The sequence below is a fragment of the Neolamprologus multifasciatus genome, chromosome 7 (assembly GCF_963576455.1).
Source record: "Neolamprologus multifasciatus chromosome 7, fNeoMul1.2, whole genome shotgun sequence".
Taxonomy (NCBI): Eukaryota; Metazoa; Chordata; class Actinopteri; order Cichliformes; family Cichlidae; genus Neolamprologus; species Neolamprologus multifasciatus.
The window spans coordinates 52,671,654-52,690,404 of record NC_140445.1 but is presented as its reverse complement, the minus strand read 5'-3'; the positions used below and the strand labels follow the sequence as shown (position 1 = coordinate 52,690,404).

The 18,751-nt window shown below is 40.0% G+C and overlaps 2 protein-coding genes across 2 annotated transcripts; one reads left to right on the top strand and one right to left on the bottom strand.

Annotated features, from left to right (window-relative positions):
* Window positions 1–215: 215 nt before the first annotated feature.
* On the top strand, window positions 216–5,293 carry cyp19a1b (cytochrome P450, family 19, subfamily A, polypeptide 1b). Its single transcript, XM_085166375.1, has 10 exons — window positions 216–430; window positions 1,088–1,303; window positions 2,074–2,224; window positions 2,328–2,482; window positions 2,570–2,746; window positions 2,876–2,990; window positions 3,076–3,190; window positions 3,268–3,430; window positions 3,520–3,761; window positions 3,874–5,293. The coding sequence occupies exons 2-10, from the start codon at window positions 1,165–1,167 to the stop codon at window positions 4,102–4,104; spliced, it is 1,488 nt and encodes a 495-aa protein (XP_085022501.1). The 5' UTR covers window positions 216–430; window positions 1,088–1,164; the 3' UTR covers window positions 4,105–5,293.
* On the bottom strand, window positions 4,758–18,709 carry ap4e1 (adaptor related protein complex 4 subunit epsilon 1). The gene is made up of 21 exons (XM_085166416.1): window positions 18,393–18,709; window positions 16,821–16,892; window positions 16,578–16,701; window positions 15,861–15,934; window positions 15,655–15,776; window positions 15,392–15,551; window positions 15,139–15,305; window positions 14,981–15,054; window positions 14,772–14,894; window positions 14,575–14,684; window positions 14,343–14,482; window positions 13,038–13,150; window positions 12,800–12,918; window positions 11,245–11,547; window positions 10,675–10,784; window positions 10,456–10,596; window positions 10,106–10,361; window positions 8,373–8,924; window positions 8,093–8,283; window positions 7,861–8,021; window positions 4,758–7,401 (listed from the first exon to the last, which is right to left on the bottom strand). The coding sequence occupies exons 1-21, from the start codon at window positions 18,531–18,533 to the stop codon at window positions 7,241–7,243; spliced, it is 3,414 nt and encodes a 1,137-aa protein (XP_085022542.1). The 5' UTR covers window positions 18,534–18,709; the 3' UTR covers window positions 4,758–7,240.
* Window positions 18,710–18,751: the final 42 nt, after the last annotated feature.

Here is an 18,751-nt window from a genome sequence, read left to right as displayed (position 1 = left end):
AATTAATTTCCCTTTCAAAAGCCTCCCGGGTTGATGAATTGGACAGTGGGGTTTCTCTGGGTGCACCAAAGCTAAATGTGAAGTAAGCCCATCTAAACACTAATGCAGAGCACAACCAGTGAAAGCCTTGCAGGTTCTCCATTCTTATGAATAAAAAGCACCTCCTTTGTTCTGCTGGAAACTGCTTTGTGGTTCAGATGTGCACTGCTGTGTCTCAGGTTCACTCCTCTGCTATGGTGCTTGTAACCCTCAAGTGACCACGTCTCCAGGCAACTGTTAAAGTGAAAGCTCAGCCAAAGGATTTATAAACACTTGAAACACTGGATTTATTTGCACAAAGGATGCTGGTCACCTTTAAAACCAGTAGAGGAAGTACTGCACCTCTTCAAATTGTACTCTAAGTTGGACTGGAGCAGGAGAGGAAAGAGAAGTAAGTAGAATTATTCAACCTTTTTTTGTTACAAAGATTTATGAAGCAAACTTCTCACATAGACTGTTAATTTTTTTTATTTATATTTTCTACATATTTTTATTTTGTATTTGGACCTTGAATTGAGAGACTGTGTTTGATATTAGACTTTAATATTAAATCAGTTTCTGCGTCTGGCATCTTGCTTATTTAGTCTATTTATTTATAATGAGCTCCCATTTCGCTGCTCATCAGTGTCCTTCTGATGCAGTCTGACAGCAGCAAATTCATGTTGTTCAATTTTCTGCAGCACAGTGATGAAAAACTTAAGATACATGACAAAATACTGTAATTGTAAAATAACTATAAAGGTATAAATAGTTTAGAAAATAGCAAAGACAATAAGTAAGATAAGGGCTAATGACCCTATAATTGTAAGATAACAGACATCAATATGGAAAAAAAATCATAATGATGTCTGTAATTACTGTATATTTGATGCTAACTACTTCAGTAATACAAACAGTTAATGATAAAGGTTGATGTGGGTGTATTTTGGTTTGAATGTGGCTCAGTGCTATGTTACGTCCTAGACTGAAGGACAGACTCCACAGGAGATTAGGGAGGAGGAAACACACAGGCTGATCATCTTCTGTTTTGTCTGCTGCTTATTAAAATATCTGAACGCAGACTGCAGACGCACTGTGTGTGTGTGTGTGCTCCATTGGGTGTACCCGGCTAGAGAAAGGCAGAGGATGCTGCCGGTAGAGGAGCTCATCGCTGGCCCCATGGTGGCTGATAGAGCGTCAGAAGTCACTGCTGTCCTGCTACTTCTGCTGCTGTTGCTGCTGCTTTTCACCACCTGGAGACAAAGAAAACAGTCACACATACCAGGTAGGCACTAATATATATATTCATATGTACATACATACATACATACATAGGTATATATATATATATATATATATATATATATATATATATATATATATATATATATATATATATATATATATACACACACACACACACATATTGATATAATGTTGATATAATGGAATAATATGTTCCTTATAGAGAGATATTTAGGATGAATAATAGGATTTGATAAATAAGGTAAAGATTTTTTAATTGTAATTTGAAGTGTATTTAGAGTGTAATTACTGTAATTACTGTACTAACTATAAGTATTTATATACCATATTAATTAAAGGCTCCAAAGTGTCTTTTTATATCATTTAGCCATCCACTGCAAAAGAATCAGATACAGAGTAAAGTCAGCAAGCATCTAGTGACAAAGAAAGGGAAACCCTCATATACACAGAAGGTCTGCAATTCATCAATGACAAAACAAGGTTTACTCAACCATCACAGAGCGTGTTCCTTGTCTATTAAAAATAATCACAAAGAGTCTCTGTTTTGCAGCTCCAGGTGCAAATTCCTGTATACTGATGAAAAAGGTTCATGCAGAAGTCAAATAACAGTTACACACAGAACAAAGAGTGCCGTCCGTACTTGCCACTCTCCTATATACTAAGATCAGAGCCTGGCAGCTATCCCAAAAAAATATACTATCTTTCTCAAATTAAACTCAACAGACAAGGTTCTTGCTAATTTGCAGTAGAAGTGGGAGTCTACTATCATAACCCATTTCTCTCTGTCAGGTCCTTCCTTCTTAGCAGGACTCGGTCCCATTCTCTCCTACAGCAGGTTCATCTGGTCTGGGATTGGAACAGCGTGTAACTACTACAACAACAAATATGGGAGCATTGTGCGGGTGTGGATAAGCGGAGAGGAGACCCTGATTTTGAGCAGGCAAGTGGGTTGTTTTTTTTGTTTTTGTTTTTTAGAGTAAACCGAACTTGTTTTACATTAAACTTTCAGACAGGATAAAGGTAAAGCCTGGTTTCTTCTGCAGGTCCTCTGAAGTGTACCACGTTTTGAGGAGTGCCCACTACACCTCCAGATTTGGGAGCAAAAAAGGACTCGAGTGCATCGGCATGTACGGAAATGGTATCATTTTCAACAGTGATGTCCTGCTTTGGAAAAAAGTGAGAACATATTTTTCTAAAGGTGAGCGATTACCACACACTGATAGCACATACTGTGGTTAGACTATTGCTTTCTTGAACTGTGGAGCTACTGAATGTTACTGTGCAGCTCTGACTGGACCCGGCCTGCAGAGGACTGTAGGAATCTGTGTGAGCTCCACAGCCAAACACCTGGACAACTTACAGGATATGACTGACCCCTCTGGACATGTGGATGCTCTCAATCTCCTGAGAGCCATCGTGTTGGACATCTCCAACAGGCTGTTCCTAAGAGTGCCGTTAAATGGTCAGTTGCGCGTTTACTGCACATAGATTCCTAAAACCGCATACTATCTGCAAGAGATTGTGACGCATGAGCTCTGGCGCTGCATCTATTGATTTTTTGTTGTTGTTGTTGTTCTTTTTAATAATTCAGAGAAAGACTTATTGATGAAAATTCACAACTACTTTGAGACCTGGCAGACAGTTCTAATAAAACCAGATATATTCTTCAAGGTTGGATGGCTGTACAACAAGCATAAGAGAGCAGCGTAAGACACCTCATCTCACAGTAAGTCAGTATTGTGGTTTGCGATTTCTTCAACCTAATGTTTGTGTTGCATTTTGTGCCAACAGACAGGAGCTGCAAGATGTGATGGAGAGCCTGCTTGAAGTTAAGAAAAAGATGATTCATGAAGCCGAGAAACTGGACGACGAGCTCGACTTTGCAACAGAGCTCATCTTCGCCCAGGTCGGTCTTTTTGGAGGGATTTTTGTCGTCCCCCAATACAATTGTCTTTTCTTATTCCCGTCTGTTGTGTTTAACAGAACCACGGAGAGCTATCAGCAGATAATGTCAGGCAGTGTGTGCTAGAGATGGTGATCGCAGCCCCCGACACACTTTCCATCAGCCTCTTCTTCATGCTGATGCTACTGAAACAGAACCCGTACATAGAGCTGCAGCTAGTGGAGGAGATGAACACCGCCTTGAGTTAGTGCAGCTTTACAGTGTTTCCATATTCCATATTCACAGTTTCACTCTGGTGAGTAGAAGTATTCTGACAGATCTTTCATTTTCAGATGAAAAAGACGTGGAAAATATCGATTACCAAAGTCTGAAAGTGATGGAGAGCTTCATCAACGAGTCTTTGAGGTTTCATCCTGTGGTCGATTTCACAATGAGGAAAGCTCTGGAGGATAATGACATCGCAGGTACAAATATCAAGAAAGGCACCAACATCATTCTCAACATTGGCCTCATGCACAAAACCGAATTCTTCCCCAAACCTAAAGAGTTCAACCTCACGAACTTTGAAAAAACGGTAAGTGAGCCGAGTGTAGTTCAGCAATAAAGGTTTCATGGTTTAAACTAAAAAAAAAAAAAAAACATGCACACACACACACATTTGAGTCTTTGCTTTCTCTCTTTGGCAGGTACCCAGTCGTTACTTCCAGCCCTTTGGCTGCGGGCCTCGTTCCTGTGTGGGCAAACACATCGCCATGGTGATGATGAAGGCCATCCTGGTCACTCTCCTGTCTCGGTACACTGTGTGTCCTCGTCAAGGCTGCACGCTCAACAGCATCAAGCAGACCAACAACCTGTCACAGCAGCCAGTGGAAGACGAGCACAGCCTGGCCATGCGCTTCATCCCACGAACGACATAACCCCACAACATCAAGCTGCGAAACATAACAGCGCTTTTTACACTTCAGATGAAAACATCTTGAAATGGGTTTAAAGGCCTTAATGAAGTCCTGTACTAGGAAATACTAACAGTAAATTTGTATTAACAGCACATGTACTCCAAATTAAACTTTACTAATCTTTAACAAAGTACACTTGTTAAGTATAGATTTCTGATTCGTGTTTTGACAGTGTACACAGCTCATACATTTAATAAAGGTGCATTTACAATGACTGAAATAACTGAAGAAAAAAGTCACATGCAGAGGAACAATGGTTCTGTATTTACATTAGTTTTATTTGTATTATGTTTTCAGTTTGATATCAGTTTCTTCTCATCTCATTTAGCATCTGTTGTTTTGTAAGTGGGTCACCCAAACATTACATTACTACAGGAGCTGCTCAGCCACAGAATCTCACGCTGTGAAGCTTTCTCAAAATTCCTCAAACTAAACTGTTGCAATGGTGGCACAGTGATTGGTCCTGAGTTCAACTCCGCCACCTGGCTTGGGCACGATCTCTCCGGGTACTCAGTGTAGTCTCATTTTTGGCTGTGTTGACAAATTTGGTCAAATTAACTTGAGACTTTTTACTCTGTGGTTTTGTAATTACCCAACATTATGCCTGATTTAAAAAAAAAAGTTTTTTTTAGTTTATATAACTAAAAATAAAGCTATAGAAAAAGTACATTATTGCTAAGAACAATAACCCTTTTCATGAATAATTTACCGTAAATAAAATCTGCATTTACTTTGCCTTTGTGGGTATTTCTATGTTATATAATCAGCGTAGAAATATGCTATAGTGCTGTATATACTTCAGCTTCACTATGCAAACAACTTCACATAAAAAAGCTCATTTTAAATATTCATTTTCATTATTGTGCAGAATCAGTAGTTCATATAAATTTTCGTATTATTACTTCCTGTTTCACACCCAGTACATGTGTTAATAAGCATAAACTCCACGAGAGCCTCAATTTATTAAATAACCAATGAGTCAAAGTCAAAGGGTCATTTTCACATGTTGAATTTATTCATAAGTTAACTGAATGTAGGGACAGGCACTCCAAGAAACAAGGATGTTTTTTCCTCTGTACCACAGGCACAAATCAAACATGCCGTACTGGCATTAAAACATAAGGCGTAGGCTTAAAACTGAGTATTAGAGACACTGTTAGCATCACACTGTGCTTCAAACCAGCACACAGGCATAGAAGAAACGCAGAAAGCAAACTTTCCCTTCAGGCTGAATTACTTAAAACAAGCCAAAACATGTGAAAGAAAACATACAAGTGTAATCTGGCACAGACCAGTCAAACAGCACATGAAGAACAATGGTTCCCTTTCTTTCAGTGAAATGCATGTAAACATTTTATAAGAATATAAACTCATAAATATGTTCTTCTAATACTGCAGTCATACAAAAATATAACAAGACAGAGCGCTCTCACTGTATGTGTCAGAAAGAAAAAAGGGGAAGTTCACGTCAGCCGCGAGCAGGCCAACTGGATATTTTACAAATATTTACAACACTTTAAATTTCATTGGAAGACAACCATGAATATGCCAAACATGACTGATCAAATGCTTCAATTTCTTATTAAGCTCCACGAGGACTCGTTGTCAGTATCGTCCTGTGCTTTTCCCATAAAGGAGCAAAACAGCTGCAAATAAAATGAACTAGTGCAAATATACTGTGCACTCATCCATTCAAGAGACTAAATCAAAATCAGAGGACAAGCTGCTGATTCTTGGAAAATAATCAAACACTGCACTTCTGTTTAGCATCTCATGAGACAAGTCTGTAAAAAGTGAACAAGAGAGCATCTTTCTTCAGTTTTATTTGCATTTCAGCCTGATGTTATTATGGTGAAAGTCAAAAAAATTAAAAGTGTAGCAATTCTGTAAATCCGAGGTTCAGTTGTAAGCAGGAAAAGGTGGTTGGGCTGGTTTTACCATGAGATTTATCGCTAGATCATGATTGGATTAAGTAGAAATAATCTCCATTAAGCGTCTTTAAATATTAAAGCTAGCATGCTTTTACTGGGCATTAGCCATCACAGCTCAATAGGGCTAATATGTTAAAGGTGTAGAATGGATATAGTGGTGCTGCTAATTTTGAAGCCGCAACGTTTGCATTTTATCAGCCGTTTTTTTTGGAGAGAGAAGCAATGATAATTAGATCAAAGGTTGGATTGGCCAGATGGAGAGGTCCACTTCAGTTTTTTAATTTAGTAAAGTCCTAGCAGGCTACTATTGGCTGAAGCTTCCTGTGTAAACACGTCTGCCAATCAAAGGACCCAAGCCCAAGAAAACAGCATATAGTTGTTATGAAGACAAAAAGTATGCATTTTTGTAAAGTTGCTCATTTTAATGTGGGATTGATTTGATTTGGGAGTCAGCCTCAAGGGGCCATTTTTGGTTGGTGCTGCATATTTAGCAACCATGCTTGGCTAACGAACTAATAGAAAGTAGCTTAGTGATGACATGATCCTTCAGTTTCTCTGCCGTGGTCGTCATGTAATCATTCTGATTTGTCTGTGGTTATTCATACACTGAAGTTGCTACACTATCTTTTCTTCAATGCATCTGTTGTAAATGTGAAAGTGGAAGAGGGACAAGTGACTGTGGACTTACTCGCTCCACTGTTATGATTGTTGTAGCCTAGAAAATGTATTTCAGATCACAAAAAATATATATCTTCTCTCTGGTCTACAGGAAAAAGAAACAACTGAGAACTTCATTATTTTACACTTTGAGAATTTTCTGTTATACAAAGCATACCATCAGAATTTAACCAGGAAAGAAGGCTTCAATCGTTTAGTGATTATGGAGCTCTTTCACGACTAAAAGGCAATAATGAAACACCCACGGATGATTAAACACCATCATTTGACCCTGAGCTTTTAACCTGCCATGTCTTTCAATGAGTTATAATTCTGCCAAATAAATAAAACCAAATCTTACTAAATAACTTTGAGTGAAATTCATGAAGACCGCAAAATAAAGATCAAAAGCCACAACAGCAGGTTTCTCCTTTTCTGTTCAGTACTTCAGCTCTGGTGGGTTTAGTTCCTCAGTGGTTTCAGTGGTGATGGTGCTGCAGCTCTGAGTCTCAGAGGCTCTGTAAAGCTCTCTGGCAGTGGTAGATCAGGCAGTCAGGCAGGTCGGGCACCGGCGACCGCAGCCAGACAGCCAGCCAGCCGGCATTCACCCGGCAATGCATCAGACACGGCAGATCTTCAAGGAGACGGCAAGCTACGATTCCTTCCATGCCTGAGCAGAAAACAATGAAGGTTACTCAGTGTGAAAATACAGCAAAAAGTATAGGACACATTAATATCTGTCTCCTTTTTTGTATGCAATTTTAAAATCTTCTTCTTCCCCTTTGTAATGCTGTTTATTGGTACCGCCGTGTTATTTAATGATGTTCATGCTGCATACAAGTGAAAGTTGAAGTTGTAGGTTTTCTTCATAAACTCCTAACTACACCTCATTAGAGGCATATTTGACGTATAGTCAAGCTGCATTATCTCATGTTTTTAATTAATGTAGTTTTTTAAAACAGTTATTCCTAAGGTTAAGAATAAATATACAGTAGTTACCAGAGATGAGTTGGTGAATATTCTAACACATACATGTTGATGTGAATGCTGCTTTTATATGTATTAAGCATAAAATGATACTCTCAGTTTGAACAGCTTGAATACGAGCAGGAAACAAATGTTCATTCACCTATAACTTCCACAACATGAAGCTGGAGCTTCTTCTTCAGAGCATTCAGAGTGGCTGTGAGAGGTTCTTGGTTGTCATTTATCAACGTCAGATTCTGCTTTGTGTCGTGAGAGAAGGAAAGCCACATCGTCCCGTATTCCTCCGTGGACACCACAAAAGGCCTGCAGGAAACTTGGATTAATTTTATGTCACTTAAATGCTGCACTTCAAATACGAGCACTACATATCTCACCTGATGAAGCTGGTTAAAGGGACTTTATATAAAAACTGCAATGACTGAGACGTCCCAGCAGGCAGCTGGTAAGATACCGTCCCGACCACCTCGACGTGAACCGCAGGCCTCTTCACAGTTAGAGAATACTGGCCCACTGCTACACTGTGGCTTGTCACCTCCCCCGCTGGACTATCACATAGGCAGGATACCTAAAAATAAACAATACAACGAAGCAACCTCATTATGAAAGACTAATGGACACCAAACGACTCTATTGATTTTCCACTGAATAATTTACCTCAAGTTCTTCCGAGTCGACCTGAAGCAGCATCTGTTGTATGGCAGACTCAGAGGAGTTCATAATAAAAACAACTAATATTAATGAATCTTCCTTCTGCACATGACAGGCTGAGAGATTCAGGCTTTGGTTGGCACACAAAGGAGCGATTTCTGAGCGTGAAAGGCCAGAAAGCTCTGCAGGAAGATAAGAATCCAGACACACTTCTGTTAGTCTGCCTGGGTCGTTATGTGGACCAGGATCAGCAGCTACCACACAGTTATCCCTGCGGAGAGCAGGGTTACATCCCTTTGTGTCAGGTTCAGTTAACTCTGCCTCTGCGTGACAGGTGCCATTAGCAGTAGTGGGGCTCTGAGAGAACTGAGATGCCTTTTCGGCCAGCTCTGAGGCGTTGTTGGAGTCTAGTAGGTTGTTACACAACAGGTTATCTACAGCACTGGGAGGAGAGATGAGGGAGCTGGATATTTGCTCGTTTGCATTACAGGACGAGCCCAGACCTTGACCTTTGGCTTTTCTTCGGAATCGCTGTGGTGTTGGCTCAGATTTTCCCATCTGTTAGAAGCAAAAAGACATATATGTAGAAAAAATGTTCAGAATCAGCAATGCAAATAGCTGCACAAATAGCTCCACGTTAAACACTTTCACTTATAGAAGGGGTTTTAAACATAAAGCCTCTAAAGGTCTCCAATCTGGCCCAGTGACAGCTTTGGAAAATATAAAGAACATCATTAATTTTGGACTTTGAAATGTGTGTTCAAGACACACCTAAGCAAGTTTAAATGAAAGTTTAAATGAAAGAACTACTAGAACTTTTTATGCATTTATCAAGTAGTTTCAAAGATCTGGCCCACTTAAGATCAGAGTGGGCTGCATGTGGTCTATGATGTAAAATGAGTTTGACATCCTTAAATTAATAGCATTAGTAGATCCTACCACCCAAGAAAATGTTCAGCCAATCATGTTCTAAAAAGCAACACCTTTTGTCTCATCTTAGACTCACCAAGTAGCTAAACGGGCCTCACAAAAATGTATCATTGTTTGGTTCATCATCATTAATTTTGATAATAAAAACAGACGAGTGTTCATCCGGTCCTCTTTGTGCAATACTTCTTCCAAAAAAATGTTGCCCTCTGTGTTGAAATTGCCAAAAATGTAAAAATAGATTAACACATATTTTATTCAGGGCTACCTTCAGGGACTTAGTGCGATCATAAAGTTCCACAACTCTGGCCATAAATATCTAAAACAGTCACTGATTTAAATGTTCCTTAAAGGTCATCTCCTTCGGCAACACTCCAATGTTTTCAGTGTGGCTGCTATTTTTGAATCAGAGGAACTCCTGTTCTACCCCACTGCCCTTGTGGGTGATGCATGCTTTATCTCCTCCTCATTTCAAAATGATGACCCTTCAAAAGAATTGAATTAATTAAACGAAGGCAGGCAAATCTGGTGAGTTGGGTGATAAGCACAGACTGAGTTGTCGAGGCCAAAAAAAGATATTAATTTTAATTGTATGTTAAATGTGCTGTCAGTAGGCACATTATGACATGTACAAGTGATCAACTTGTTTACAGCATAACTGACTCTGGTGACAGTTTAAACTCGGACCTGATGCCCTAAAACTCCTGTGGCTAAAGTGCTTTCAGTGATCCTCCACATAAAAATCAGAACAGTCTGAACCATAAGCTGATGCTTGCTCGTTGCACATATGGTATATGGATTGATAACCTCACCAGAGACACAGAGCTTTGGGAAGCCAGGCCAACAAACAGCGAAGAGGCCAGCTGCTGTTTCTCTTGTTCAGGCTCTGGGGTCGGTGTCTGAGTTGGAGTTTGGCTGTGAAAACTGTCGCCTTCGCCCTGCCGGCCGGGAGACTGAATGGGACTGGGAACCTCAACCTGTGCAGCTTCCTCTACAGGTTCTCTCTGGGCCAGATAACCCTCCCTTCCCCACACCCTCTTTATGCCATCCAGCTTCAAAGCTGAAGAGCTGAAACACAAACAGCAAGTCTTCAGTGTGAATTCAACACTAAAACTAGGAACTTGATTACACCAACAAATGCATGCATGTGGTGTCCACATACCCTCCTTTGTGTGAGAGGTCAGCGCTATCCCCTGACAGACCCGAGCTCATGGACAACAGTGTAGGAGACTGTCTGTCAGTGATGCTGCAGGAGGACATGCTGATAGGCAGAGAAAGGCCATAGGGCTCCAGGCTCAAGGCTGAGATAGACAACAAAGTCAGAACAAATTCAAACAAGATGCCGAATGTGCTGCCAAGATATTTATCTACATTTTACCCTTTTGACTGATCTAATTCCTCCTGCCGTTGGTGGGGAGGTTTGTATGGAGCAGCGCCGGCAGCCAACGCCTCTGACACAAATCTGTCAAGAAATGACAGCGAGGAATCCACCTAAAAACAATCAAACAGTCACGCAAAATTGCCGCAGGACTGAAGACGTTGTGCCTGAGTGCGCTGTGTGCTTTGCTCAGCTACATAAAAACATAATTACTAATTTATATGTTTAAAATAAAATTCTTGGCCAAAAGAAGAGAGATTGGTTTTCTTGCGCTCTAAATGAATGAAAGTGAGTCCGATACTGAATGAAGTTCTCTGGAGAGCCCCGCCCTTCAGACTTCTCCAGACATGTTACAGTTTTGATTACTCATGAAATGAATAATGTGATTACGGTAAAGGCTGTCATCAATCTAATCAATTTTGCACCCTGAGGGGTGTTTCCATAAAGTGTTTGCAGGTTTTCACAACCGTCAACTAACCTGCTTTTACTGCGAAAAGAGCTACAGAGTTAATATTTAAATGTTATTAATGTGGCCGGGCTCTCTGCTCACTGCAAACAAGTTAAACACGTTACCTCCAGAGTCTCTGGTTTGGCACCTCGTGGCAACACCCTGGCTCTTAGTTCAGGGTCTTGGCTGAGGTACTGCAACTCATGCGCCCTTTGTCTCAGCACTGTATCCAGGGAGCTGCTGTATGTCTCAGAAACCTCCTGAGTTACAGAAGCATCAGCGCCACCTTTGCAGAGTTTGGTCATGGCCATGAGGACCCAGCTCTTGGTTTCACTACTGCTGTTCTTCATGTCCAAAAGTTTGGCTAGCAGGCTCAGGACTTCAGCAGGTTCAAGATCCTCCCTCAAATGAGAGTATTCCCCAAGCACCTGGGAATTACAGAGAGTAAGTAAAGGTTTAGCATAAATATTAATGAAGTTCTGTAGAACGTTTTTAGTTGCAACACAGGAAAACTGTAAACTTGTTGTTGTCGCTCTCTTTTAAACTAGTGTCACCTTCTGCAGTGATACCCAAAGCAAATAGTTTCTCCACCTATTTCTAAAGAACAGTTCCTGGTTACGATCCTGTTTTCATACAGCATTGTGCAAAAGTCTTGAGCCAGCCCTCATTTTTTTATATTTTACTTCCAAGGAGCAACTCTTTTAAAATGGTCTTGAGGAATACTTCTTAAGGCTTTGTGAAGGCTTTTTTAAAAGTTTTTCTTTTGATATTGGCTGCTTTGTCCCCCATTTTCACTCCAATCTCAGTCCTGAGCCACTTAATATGGACACATGAATTATTCAAGCACTTAATTCAAGGGATGAACTAGTGTTTTACCTACACATACAATAGAAAATTTAGCAAAGAACCAGTATTAATCTGTATCTTTAAATATTTTGTTAGTGGTCACAGTGGAAGGGTGGTTATTAAGCCATTCTTAAGGAAGGGAAACTGCTAACCCTTTTTACAGGTGTGGTGTGATCAGGAGAGAGGAATAATAGTGGATGTGTAGGCCACCTGTTTAACATTGGAGGCTGGTTTAGTGTTGCGGTTCAACTAGTTTGGTTATTTTTTGAGTCCTTTTAAAAATGTAATTCTTTATAAATTCAGTAGTCAAAAGATCAAACTTACCACATAATCCACTTTAATGTGAGGCAACATTTGTGCTCCTTTATTAGTTGATCTCTTTGGGCTTCCCGACTCTTGGGTCAGGAAAAAGCAAACACATCTGCACTTGTTCTTGTTGGTTACTGCCTCGATATTTCAAGCTAACACATATTAACCTGGCTGTGGTGTTTATTTGTCACAGGCTTCAGTTCCTGTGAGCTGACTAACATGTTCTCGACCAGACTCAGACATGACTAAACGTTCAGCTTCTGGATCCTGAAACCTGTGCAGAATTTGTACACTCATATTTTTTCACAGCACTGATTTTATTTTTCCTCCATTTTTCGGAACATTAATTTAAAAGAATTTTGTATTTCAAGCACTTTTATATTTAACTGTTTGACGTAAACCGAGCAGTAACTGCATGTACTGTTCTTTTGCTTCTCGCGCTTATTGCATAATAATATGTAATAATAATAATTATAATAATAATAAAAGTCTATTAATGATCCACATCGTGAGAGCATCACTCACCCAGCTGATGACTTGGAGGAAGCGCTGTGGCAGTTTGCCAGGCTCTCCCCGCAGCAGAGGAATGTACGAATTCACAGCAAACAGCCTCAACTTCCTGTCTTCCTCCACACTGTCAAAGCCTGCGTATTTAGAGAGAAATTCATCATCCATCGCTCACAATTAAAATTTCAATCAATCAGCATTATATCAGTGAGCAAGAAAATCACAGTAGAATCATTTGAACGTGTGGGTTTCTCACCCTCAGACAGCAGTTTGAGAAAACTGTTAGGGATGTCAGGCTGCATCATGTCTCCACCAAGAGAAAACACAGTGTTCATCGTTTCTATGAACCACTCGTTATCTGGTGCATATGTATAGTGGTTTATAGGAAAATACAAGAAATTTAACAAACAAAGTATAAAAGATACACTTTGGGCAACAGGTTGGGATAAACCCCAGACAGGTTAAATGAGATTATATTTAAAAATCTTTTGTTAGTTTCTGTTTACTTTCTGTCACGTAATCTCAACCTCCAATTGTTGATAGTTATGATGTTTTAGCGCAATATTAACTGAAAAAAAGTATCAAGGGTTTCAAATAAAAAGAAACTTGAAAGTTAATGTTTTCTCTAAATTCATCATATTATTGCTAGGAAGTATAAATTTACATCAGGATTTTTCAAAACCTTTTTTGTGCAGTGCATTCACTGTGGGTGAAGAACACTGAGTCCCCACCACATGTCCATTTGTGAAATGTCCTAGCTACTAAATATTCTACAGTGAACTGTTAGAGGTTTTATCACAAAAGGAAGTGATTGGGATCGTGAGAAATTCAGCCACAAAGTTGTACACCTCGTAAAATCCACAAAGCAGGGTCAGCGGATGCTGAGGCACATGATGCACAGAGGTCACCGACTTTCTGCAGGCTCAATCACTACGACCTGATGGAGGAGTCTGGGTTTAACGGTTGGATTATGGGCCCATAGTTCCAGTGAAAGTAAATGGTTCTTATATACATATATATATATATATATATATATATATATATATATATATATATATATATATATTTCTACTCTAAGTGTGCATTCAACATGCTTTACACAACTTGCCTCATTCACCCATTCACACAAGCTCTCTTTCTCTCTAAGATTCACACACACTCATACTTACACATTCATTAATTATAATACATTGTTATCATAGTTGGCATGTGGACTGGAGCAGACGGGGGATCAAACCACCACCAATTGGTGCTCTACCACCTGAACTACAGTCTCATGCTTTAGCATACCAGGACATTTTAGACAATTTGACTCTCCCAACCTTCTGTGAACAATTTGGCCATGGCAACTCCTTCCAACATGACTGCATACCAGTGCACAAAGTAAGGTCCATAAAGACATGGATGACTGGAAGAACGTGACTGGCCTGCACAGAGTAATAATATGAGTTTTGCCAAAATTCTATGACTGTGATTTCTTAGTCGCAGCATTTTACAGCTCCAGAGGGCCAGAGGAGTGATAATGAATGGACATTTAAGACGATTACACTTTAAAGGATATTTTTCCGCCAGTTCTGCCACCTTTCCCACCAGGTCAATGGTAGTGTGATCATCTTCACTGATACACAGAAACTCCAGCATCTTCTCAACAATGACTGTAACATTCTGGGCATTAGTGATACGAAAAAGCAACTCCAGCGTCTACAAGACAAAAAAAAGAAGAAGCCTGGTAATGCTAAAAACCTGCAACCCTACAACCTCACACGTTCAGACTACATCACCGTGAGCCTCACCTCACGCTTAATAATGAGGTCAGGGTGATCAAGACACTCTATGATGGTCATCTGATGCTGCAAGGCCAGTTTAGGATCCTGCTGGACAACGTAGGTGAGGGCCTTCAGGCCTGCAGTATCATAGAGAAAGTGTTTTTGTTAGATTTTCAACAAAGAGACATTATTTATGTACAGTCGTGTTTCTCTTTGTCTCTTACCTAGATATTTTAGATTTATCTTGGGGGACAAAACAAAGTTTCCAATGCACTTTGCAGCTTTTTCCAAAAGGTCGGACTTTGGATGAATTGTGTAAATACATTTTACACACTCATATAAAATAGCTGGAAATAAAGAGAAACGTATATAAGTGGCTGACAGAAGAACTTAAATGGTTACAAAAAACGCACTGATTAGAAACGCTGCATACCATAAGTGATGTTATGGTTCATCTCTGCTCTTTGTAAAGACTCATCAAGGACTTCATACATGACCTCACTTGTACTATGAAGAGAGAGAACATGCACAAAATCGGTGAAGAATCGGGTGATTTTAGTGAGATGTGAAGATGGGACAAATAATATCTACCTCTGATCATTTTTCCCAAGTAAGGAGAGTATTCTGAGCAGCTGAATTTGAAGCCATGGAGCAGGAACAGTGTGATAATTAAAATCCATGGGCAGCTTTCCTCCCACCACCTGCTTCAATATGGTGACAAAACTTGGCGTCAGGTCCTTGTAAGCTTCTGGGTTCTCCTGTATTAAAGCATAAAAAATAAATAAATCCATACATATGTACATTTCAACAGAGTACTGCAAATTATGAGGAAACCAGTAACTACCTGGATCATCTGCAGGTAGATGTGTAGTGAGGCTGTCATCACACCAGGATCTTTGTCACAAAGAGCTTTGCGAAACTTGTTGTGGATGTGCTGAACTTGATTTGGTGCTATTAGGTAGAACTTGTACAGCGCCAGGACTGCTTTCCTTCTAATGATTTCTCTGAAAGTTTGTTCCCACAAAAACGTATTAATAAAAATATTCAAGCTCAACGGCACAAAGAAATATTCAACCATGCATGCAGGTGATGAGCAGCGTCCATTACTTTGGGTGATTTAGTTTTTCCTCCACTAGAGGAAGGATTGCAGGGATCATATCTTTGGGGAACATCTGGCTGACAACAGTCAGAGCCATGCACACTTCAATAAGATTTGTACTCTGAAGATCCTGTGAACACAAAACACGACAATCAAATATCCTAAATTCCCTTTTGGACATCGTATGACGAATGTTGTGTAAGCCCACGCCCACCTTTAACACAGTGTTTACCAGGAGGAGCAGAAGCTCGTGACTTTCATTCAGAAATAAGGACACAGCGAGGTAACCTGAAAAACCACAAATAAACATATTTGTGACCAAAGCAGTCTAGCTTTTTCATATTTAACACTGATGTTGTAAATAAATCAATATTCTGCAACACTCTCAACACTCTGAAGCTTTTAAAGTACCACCTTGTGTCTTTTTTTGTATAAATCTTTATTGTTAAATCCTCAAAAATGACAGTATTATCCTTTAAATTACGAAAAGAGGAGGGAGTGAGGCCACGTAAGGACTCGCACTGGAACATAAATGTAAAATGATTCATGAGACCAGGTGCGGTGGGTTCATGGTATTCTTTTATATGTCGTTCTGTGTGCCAAGGATTTAAAGGAAGATCAGCAGCTTTTAACAACCAGCTGGAGCCCACCTCCTGTCAGTACATTCTGTTCAGCTGACTCTCTCATCTCATCAACACCCTTATGTTTTTTCCAAGTAATCAAACATGAGTTATGAAACTAGACATATGTCAGAATTTGCCACAAAGGACAAAGCTTTTATTGTTCCATGCAATATTCTCCTCGTTGTCCTAACAGGTTTATGCAACCTTCCTCATCATCAGCTGCTCCTCCTGGCCTTGTGTGTAGATCATAAGAACAAATGGGCCCTGACACACGAGACTCTGAGGAATGAGTTATTTATTAAACCTACCGACTCTCTTTTCCAGAACAGTGCCTTGCTGAGCTAGTTTAATGGCATGAATATAGCTGAAGGAAGCCTCGTAGCCCAACATTTCACAGTAGATCGATCGCACCATGAGCTCCTTCATCTGCCTCTGAATCAGATTATGACAAAAGGAAGAAGTAAACACACTGGTAACTTCGTGTCTTAGTGGAATTTTAATGTATATGATTTCTTGTGCAAGACAGCAGAGAAAAAACAGGAAAGATTTACCATGGTGGTGTTGGGAGAGGACACTTGTTCCTTGATCCCCAAAAGCTCATGCTGAATAAGTTTTTCTTCCTCCTATAGAACAGGAAACAATGGGAAGTAAGATGAAATACAGTGGTGGTTTACCGAGTCATGCTTATTTCAAGGTAGTGAGAAGTTTACAGCGAGCCAGTGATGCAAAGAAACATAAGTTTAAATGTATTTCAGACTGTGAGACTCAAGGTTTATTCCTATAGAGTATTCCTACTGAACATGAGAATTATTTGAATTCTGTCATAAAGTTTTCGGCCTTGACGATACCTTGTAGAGCAGGGGTCTAAACTTAAATGAGTGTGGGCCACTGTTGGCACTGTCATCTCATTGGGGGGGGCACTTTAGTGTTCATGTAGTACAAAAACCCACACAAATATTTCTGTTGAAAATGGACTCATTGTCATGTTCAAGAAACCGGTTTGAGTTTTGTGACATGGCGTGTTATTCAGGTTATGGTGTTTAATTGATGCTCAGTTTGCACTGGGGTGCCCAACATGTGCCAAGAAAATATCTCTCACACCATTACACCAGCAGCAGCAGCCTGAACCACTGAGTAGGATGAATCCAAGATGTTTATGCCAAGTTCAGACCCAACCATCCAAATGTTCCAATAGAAAATGTGAAACCAGGCAATATTTTTCTAATCTTTTATTGTCCAATATTTGGTGAGGCCATCCAAATTGTAGCCTCAGTTTCCTGTTCTTTTTCCCCCTTTTATTAACCAGTTCCTCCAGTCAGTTTCCTGTTCTTAGCTGACAGGAGTGGCACCTGGTGTGGTCTTCTGCAGCTATAGCACATCTGCTTCACAGTTAAGTGTGTTGTGCATTCAGAATTTAAACATTCAGGTTTGCTCTTCTACGTTTTCTCTTTTTCGGGCAATGTTCTCTATAAACTCTAGAGAAAATCCAAGCAGAGGAGCAATCTGAAAGACTGAAATACTCAGACCAGCCTATCTGACACTAAGAACCATGCCATGACCACCTAAATCACCCTTTTTCCAGATTCCTGGTGGTCAAGTTTGAACTTCAGCGGGTTCGCATGTCTAAATGCATGGAACTGCTGCAACGAAATTAGCGATTTGTGTTAAAAAGCAGCTGAACAGGTGTACCTTATAAAGTGGCAAGTGAGTGAATACTGCTGACTACTTGTCCTGTATGCATTGAGTGCTTTCTGTCACAGAGACTAGACGTGATAAATACCAGGATCCTGTCCAAAAAACATTTACCAAAACCTCGGAAATCCCAGAAGACGAACTTCTCCAATTTGTCTGAGTTTACGAAAATGACATGAACGCACCAGTGAGGATAAATGCGTGAAGTAGCACTGCTATCATTTGTTCTGCCACATGATATTAACATGGCAAAAACAACACAACGCCTGTAAACCAGCCTCTAACTTAGTACAGTAATGTAAGGCCTCCAGTAAGTAGGTTAAACGTAAAGACATGCCAATAATGAGTTAGCACAGGCAGCTTAGCTTAGCAACCTTAGACGGTATCGTCAACTTATCTTGTTTTTAGTTCATTTCAAAGAGCAAACTCACATGTTTAGACGTTAGCTCAGTGATTCCTCTGATGAGGTTTCCTAGCTTTGAAGTAGAGGACAGTTTTGCAGACCCAGGGTGAGAGTCTAAAGAGAGGAGGCTCGGCAGAGCTGTCAGCGTCTTCTCCACAACATCGCTCATTTTGGCAGCTAAAAGCGGACTAAGCAGCTGGCTTCTCTCTTATAAAACACACTTATTAAATCGCTAAACATCACAATAAGAGTCTCTTACATACACACAGTAAATGTTACTAGTTAAACATTTAAAACGACTACAAGAGTTACAACACTGGCTCTCCTGTCGGCCATTGTTTTGAATCGGCAAGGCTTTTTGATGATGTCACTTCCGCTTGATTTGAA

Bases quoted from the DNA above. Each gene is read 5' to 3' on its own strand.
- ap4e1 (XM_085166416.1), bottom strand. From the start codon at position 18,533: ATGAGCGATGTTGTGGAGAAGACGCTGACAGCTCTGCCGAGCCTCCTC. The intron at 14,483-14,574 runs GTGAGGCTCACG...TTTGTCTTGTAG, and splicing joins ACCTCATTATTAAGCGTGAG to ACGCTGGAGTTGCTTTTTCG. The intron at 13,151-14,342 runs ATATCCTTTAAA...AAACCACTATAC, and splicing joins GTGGCAGAACTGGCGGAAAA to ATATGCACCAGATAACGAGT.
- cyp19a1b (XM_085166375.1), top strand. From the start codon at position 1,165: ATGCTGCCGGTAGAGGAGCTCATCGCTGGCCCCATGGTGGCTGATAGA. The intron at 2,991-3,075 runs GTAAGACACCTC...TTGTGCCAACAG, and splicing joins AACAAGCATAAGAGAGCAGC to ACAGGAGCTGCAAGATGTGA. The intron at 3,762-3,873 runs GTAAGTGAGCCG...TCTCTTTGGCAG, and splicing joins TCACGAACTTTGAAAAAACG to GTACCCAGTCGTTACTTCCA.